At 44.3% G+C, this 7,524-nt stretch overlaps 1 protein-coding gene across 1 annotated transcript; it reads left to right on the plus strand.

Annotated features, from left to right (window-relative positions):
• The first annotated feature begins 636 nt into the window (after nt 1–636).
• On the plus strand, nt 637–7,188 carry LOC119273150. Its single transcript, XM_037554420.1, has 2 exons — nt 637–1,072; nt 5,768–7,188. Exons 1-2 carry the CDS (start codon nt 637–639, stop codon nt 7,186–7,188), a joined length of 1,857 nt encoding a protein of 618 aa, XP_037410317.1.
• The last annotated feature ends 336 nt before the right edge of the window (nt 7,189–7,524 follow it).

The following is a 7,524-nucleotide window of genomic DNA, read 5'->3' on the forward strand; positions in this document are numbered from 1 at the left end:
GACTCTGTGAGGGCATTTTTCTGCGAAGCGGTGGCGAATGAGATCCTTCAGATTCCTATTAACATAGCTGGTGGGTCGGACTTTGCTCGCTGGCCTTTTACAAGGTTTGGTGTGTACACAGTCCGGTTTGGCTACAACATGGCCAGATCATCCCGTTTCATGATCAAGCAAAGTGGCAATGGCCGAGGTCAGCATTCTGCTCGGACTTCGGAAGAGAAGATGTGGAAGAAGCTGTGGAATGTTAAAGCCCCAAACAAGATGAAAACTATCCTGTGGAGGTTAGCACATGATTGTCTGCCCTCAGGCGAGCAGTTGATCCGGCGTCAGGTTGCGACTAGAACAGACTGCTACTTCTGTGGTAGACCGGAAAGTGTGGGGCATGCGCTGCTTTTCTGTCCGCATGCTCGGGCTGTTTGGGATGAAATCAAGGAGGCCTTTGGGATCAAGTGATTTCGTTCGTCCTATGCTTCTCCGAGGCAGTGGCTCTTCAACTACCTTTCCAGATGTTCTGAGCGGGATATATCTGTCCTCACGGTGTCTCTGTGGCATATTTGGGAGGCTCGAAATTCGGCGCGGAACGAACCGGAGGCCCCTTCTCCAAAGCGGACTGCGGCAAGGGTTCGTGCGTACATTGAGATGGTGCTCCAACATCTGTTCAAGCCCCTCCCCGCTCCAAGGCGTGAGTCCACTACTTCTAGCTCCATTTGGTCTCCGCCTCCGCAAGATTCTGTGCAGGTGTCCTCTGATGCGGCGGTGGATCTTGCTCAGAGTCGTTCTGCGGCTGGTGTGGTGATTCTTGATCACTCTGGTCAGTTTTTGGCTGCTGCTACTGAGCCATCTACTGGTATTTCTTCGCCGGAGGTAGCCGAAGCCCTTGCTCTCCGTTGCGCGGTCATGCTAGCCCGGGAGAAGCACCTTCCCAGGGTGGTGTTTCAATCTGACTGCTTGTCTTTGATTCGTCGAATGAATTCTACCGCCTGTGATAGATCGGTTGTGGGCGTTGTTGTCGCTGACATCAAGGCGGAGTGTGTTGCCCTGGCTTCGGTTTCTTTCAAGCATGTCCGTCGGCACTGTAATGTTGTTGCTCATGTTTTAGCTCAGTCTAGATTGAACTATGTGAGTCCATGTATTTTCCTTTCTGCTCGGGATTGTATCGGGGAGAACTTGTGTAATTTGGTTGCTAATTAATAAAGGCCGACGTTTCCCAAAAAAAAGCAACTCTGTCTAAAAGAAAGAGGTATGGGGTTCTTTTTTTATGCAGAGAAAAACTACAGTTTTCCCAATACTACAGTTTTAAAATCACAGTTGTTAGGGGCAACCAAACAGCTCATTGTAAATAAAACTATGATAATCCCAAAAACTGTAGTATTCTCAAAATACTTCGAAAATACTTTACTATCAAACGGGGCCAAAATGTTAATTATTTGAGCCAACCACAACAAATATGAACAATTAATAGTTAGTATCTTCAAAACATATGTAAATAACTAAAATTAGGTGATTTATTTAATATAGATCATCAGTTTGCGTTACTACTTTGGTATTATTTTCAGTAAATGTAACCATTTTTGGAGTATACACTACAAACAGACACACACACAGAGACACACACACAGACAAACACACACTAGCCCGTGCGATTGCACGGGTTGGCGACTAGTATACTTAAAGGAAAACACGTATAAAAATAGGCGAATATTCTAAAAAATCACACATTAATCAGAAACATCGGTACTTCAATTAAAAGAGTAGAGAGCTAACAACCGTTAGATCTGAAAATAAAAATATTTACTTTTTAAACTGAAGCAAATTACCCACCAATGCCATCAAGCAAAACTAAATCCTCATGTGCTATGCACATGTATGGTACAGGGCTTGGCTTGGAGGAGGGCCCTCAGCCCCTCACGTGATATGCGCAGGTATGGGACGGGGCATGGATTGGAGGAGAGCAGGAAGACGGCTACACATGATTTGGTGAAGAAGAGCGGCGGTGAAAGGAGATGACGCAACGGCATTTGCGATCTACTCTGGGAGATGGCAACAGCCCACGACTTGGTGAAGAATAACGGTGGTGAAACTAGATGAAGGCAGCGGCATCTGGGATCTGGTTAGGGAGATGGCAACGGAGGACCTGAGGAGATGTGGGATTGGGGAGAGGGAATACTACAAGCTGGCCCAGAAGTAATTGCTCAGATCAATCCAAGATTGCGCCCAACCATCCTTGATGTACAGATCGGTCAAACCACAGCCTCAGCCAGTCATCGATACATCCTGATTGGTATTTCCTTGCAGTCCTCGCCTTTGCCTTCTCCGGTTCTCCTTTGAAATAAAAAAAACATCACATACATACTGCTACTGGTATTGATCTGTGTTATATTATATATATATATAGGACGCACAATTTGGTGAAGAACTAAGGTGAAAGGACATGGCTATGCATTTGCGATCTGCAGAGGGAGATGACAACGGAGGACCCAAGGAGATGTGCGATTGGAGTGGAACGCTACAAGCTGCACTCACGGAATTATTGCTCAGATCGATCCAGTTAGTGCTCTCATTCACCCGTTGTTGTCCGGACACGATCGGAAGAGGTTGTAGCCCTCAGCGTCACTCTCCCTGAGGGCTGATGCAACCACCGTTTATGTCCAGCTCAATCCATCCTCAGCCTCAGCCACAATTGTCCTCACATCCTAACATAGAAGAGCTTGACGAACGTGGTATTGAAGTGTGTTATATTATATCGAACCAATTTCTTATAGTCATATTCACCAATTGTTAGTACACTGTTCCGATTTACATGTTGGATAGTTGTGGTTTGGGACTTTGGGTTTACTTAGAAGCAGAGAAACAAGATATATGTTGATCGGAACCCAAGGTTCATCTCTACTCTGTACACATGCAGTTGTATCTCTATTGTTCATTGTAGTATACTCGGAGGAGTGCTAGGCTGATAGCCAGGAAATCTAGGATCTCAATTCATATACAGCCTGCACTCCGGCTAGTGGACACAGCCGTGCCATCTGCTAATATATCTTCTGACTGTTCGGCAATCAGATCAACATACATCAAGTTCTGGGAGGCGATCCACAACTACGTCTATGACTTGCACTCTTGCTCCGCCCACAACTGGGCCAAGGGCCACTAAAACATTGATTTGTCCGTCGATAAGGAAATAGCGCATTAATTAGAACATGTTAAGCATGAACTATTTGTGGAATCTTTAGGAGGGAGGGGTGACATAAAAAAATATTCACCTAGGAGAGATTAACCTCATGGTTGATAATAGCGACGGATTTCAAGTGATGTGTCAAATAATCAAACGTCTGCAAAATTAAAGTCCTTTTTCTGGTGTAACTTACTTCAGATACGTACGAATTTTGAAGTTACATATATATTTACAGTATTTTTGCAATTTTTTATTTCTTTCAGTAGTGAGGATATCCAGATTTACATTAGGATAGAATTCCTCAAACCAGTATTTTCCAAGCGTTACTTTGGACATCACCCTAATCTTCATAATGGCCATGAAACAAAAAAAAAATGGAAGGAGATTCTCATTTAAGTACATCATTTCCACTTGTAAATGTATACAATTTATAATTATGTATTACTGTACTTTGGACATGTACTCCATGTAATTATATTCCATCAATATAATGAAGAGTTGCAGTAGGGGCTTTTCCTACTGTTTTTGCTAAAAATAACAATTCCACTTCTTCCTCTTCTGCTCCTTTTCTCCTCATTATGCTAACGATTTTCTACATTGTGGGATGTAAGATATGAAATATATTTAGCATGGAGATCCATATTGAGACAAAATCAACCCGACATGCATATCTAAGAGGAGTAAAAAAGTTATAATCCAGATTCACGGGAACAGCTGCTTCTAATATAGTTATATTTACATGAACTAACTCCCTAATGTAAATATATGATTTAACATTGACCAACATCTTTAGACCATATCCTTTAAGATATCTCCATTTTCTTATGCCATGTTGCTGTTTCAATATATGTTATCCTTATAACTAAACCAAAACATACAAATGTATCACATGGTTGTTAATATAATAGAAATTTCCTTATCATTTATTGTAATGCTTAAATAATGCAGTATTTTTTTGGTTAGTGTGTGCATCTTATATCCAATGTATCTTACGATCTACAATATCCAGGTAACATATAGTTCACTTTTAAGAGAAATATTTGGCACAAAGTTTTTTTTAACTTTTCCTTGAAATGATTTCACAGTTCTTTCTCAATTGGCATTGCAGGTCCAAGTCGTTTATTAGCCCACATTATTGATAAGAATTTTTAGTTTATAGTATATGACCATTGTATGCTATTTTCTATGACCTATGGTCTCTTATATTTACCTTTTCAACTTTGTCCATATATCGTACCGACGACTATCTGCTCGACATTCGTACGAGAAGAACTGTCCATGTCCATGTTCATGTTCCTGTGGTACTACAATAGTTGAAGCTATAGTTTTAACACATTGCACTAAATATTTGGCATTGAACCCTAACCTAGAAAATCTATAGGTATTATATTATAATGGATGAGTGCGCAGAAAATTGTGGACTGCGATGTAACCAAAGAACCTAGGTGTTCGATTCTTATGTGCTCTAAAGTTATTTTGCTTCACCTTTCTCCCCTTTTCTTTCATGCTTATTGAATAACATGTTATTAAATACCACAAAATATGTCTTCATTTTCATATTTAATAATCTAGAAAAATAACACCCTAGAAAAATAACATGTTATTAAATACCACAAAATATCAACCCATCATTTCTTAATAAATCATTGCACCATTTTCTAGCATCACGTTATGCCCAAGAGTAAAAACTAACGAACAACTGACATAAAGGGCACATAATTGCTCTGCTAGTACTAGCCCGAGCAATTGCCCGTGAAATTTCGAGCGGTAACCCGCAAATGTGCCGGCTAGTACATCACAAAGTAGTTTAGTGATCCAAAAGCTCTTATATTTCTTTAAGGGTCAGTAATTTGAACATTATGATATCATAATTTAATTTTTGGACACTTTTAACATATTTAAGATGATGTTCTCTCATTTGCGAGGCCACCTGGCTATCTAAGTAGTTAAAAAACTCAATGAATACATGCACATGCATACACGCGGTCTACTGAACCTCAGTTGATTGGAATCTGATACTGAAAGCTCATACTATTCCAAACTGCTGGACGTAAGTCGCGGAAGTTAGCAAGATGGACGAGCTTAACCTCGGTGCCAAGCAGGAAAAGCTAGTACTCCTTCCTCGGCTGGCCGGTGCTGCATGTAGGCTTTGATGTAGGCAAGGAATCAAACGTGCACAACCAGCTTTCTCTTTTCAGAATGACTTGACTCGAACAGTCGAGGTGTTATGTCGGTTCCTTTTCGCAAAGTGTGTCAATTATCGCAACTTTGAGCAGCTTCCACATATACAGGTCGTGCCTGCGCGTGAATCTTGTGTTCTTATCCACAACAGATTCTATAGTACTAGGAGGAAGGGTTACATATACGGGCGCTGGGCTACCAACTCCGAAACAAAGCGTGAACTGAGCGTCCGCTGAGAGGGCAAGAGAACTCCAGGAGCGCCGGCAGAGTAAGGCTTTAGTGCTTTACCACTCGTGGGCAAGCAAATGGATCAGCAAGGTGCCAAGAGAACTTATCATCCCCCGTCTTTTTCTATTTTACTAATGTGCTAATTACATTCGAAATCATGCTGTGCTGCTAACTGATGTGCTTCGACTGTAGGCCAAACTTCTATCGATTCAGACGATTCCAAGATGGTTCAGCTGGCCAATGGTCTGAGAGGTGAATTAGACGCCCTACACTCACCACAGGCGCAGGTCGGCGACAAGCGCCCTCCTTGTCCCATCATCATCGCCAAGGTCCGCGACCAGACGCGTAACGTCGACAACGGCGAGTATGACCCCGACCACGTCGCCATCGGCCCGTACAACTACCCTCGACCCCAGAGCAAGAGCCCGCATCTCGCCATGGAGCACGACAAGCTGATGAGCCTGGACATGGGGATCACGGCAGCCAAGGCTCGGAGACCCGGCATGACGGTGGAGGTGGACGTCTACGTCAAGGAGCTTGCACACCTCGAGGAATCTGTGAGGAACTGCTACGGAAACACGTTTCCTGACATGACGAGCCAGCAATTCGTCCGCATGCTCCTCCTAGACGGCTGCTACATACTCTCCCGCCTCGTCAACCTCCAACTCGGAGCACAAGCCATGGACGATGCGGCTGGGACTGCAAATGCAGGCGTCCTGTCAGCGAGCAGGGCCGAGGCGCTGGCCGTGGTTCGGGATGTGTTCTACCTTGCAGAGAACCAGATACCTTTTTTTGTCCTTGCAAAGATTGGGGAGCTGACGGGTTTGGACGGTAACGATCATGTGATTACACAGATTGCCAAGTATGCTCTCGATCTCATCAGGAGACAAAAGTACGCGGTAGCAGATCTGGTCACGGTGCCGACGGATCCAGGCAATCTTCTCCATCTTCTTCATATGCACTTGAAACCTGTGGCACCTACGATCTCTTCTACTACAACGGCCAGCGGCGCCGACCCTGAGCCCGTGCGCAGGTGGCGCTCAGCGACAGAGTACTACTTCGCCGGGGTGATGTTCAAGCGTCGAGACATGAGCGAGACCGGACACACGCGGTGCATCCTCGACGTGAATCTGAGCAGCGGCAGTGGCACGCTGGAGGTCCCCTGCTTGGACATCGACGCCGAGACATGGCGCCTGCTGCGCAACCTGATGGAGCTGGAGCAGCGGAACCGGGAGACGGTGGGGAGCCACGTCACAGCGTACTGTGTGTTCATGTCCCAGGTGGCCTGCACCACAAAGGATGTGGAGCTGTTGACGAAGAGAGGCGTCATCGTGCATGGCCAAGGCAACAATGATGAGGTGGCCAGATGCTTCGCCGACCTCTGCAAGGGTATTATGTTTGACCCTAACGACCCCCGATGCAACTATCTGAGGGAGACATGCTGCAAGCTGGAGAAGCGTTTCCTGAGCAACCCGCAGAGGTGGATGGCGTGGCTGAGGCGCAAGTACTTCAACAACCCCTGGCTCGCCGTAGGGCTCCTAGCGGCTGCCATTGGACTAGTTTGCGCTATCGTCCAGGCTGTATACTCTGTTTTGAGTTACAAGAATGGATGAAACTAGATGGTATGCCGTGCTTGACCTAGATGTATTTGTCGAGTATTAGATGACTTTGTAGTTTGTACTGATTGCATTGATGCCCAAGAATAATCATGTGTTTGCTTCCATGTGCTCGTATGCAATGTTCTTTGCTCTTGTTATCATCATGAGGCCTATTTGACTCCCACTGCTCACATATGAGCGAAAACACCCATGACGGGGCAGCCATTGACATCCATTTTTTGAAAAAAGATATTCAATTAACAGGTTATGTAAAAAATATTCATGGTATGTCTTAAAATATCCATCAAATATTAAAAATGACTATATTTCAAAAAGAATCGTCACCATATT

Source organism: Triticum dicoccoides, chromosome 3A (assembly GCF_002162155.2).
Source record: "Triticum dicoccoides isolate Atlit2015 ecotype Zavitan chromosome 3A, WEW_v2.0, whole genome shotgun sequence".
NCBI lineage: Eukaryota > Viridiplantae > Streptophyta > Magnoliopsida > Poales > Poaceae > Triticum > Triticum dicoccoides.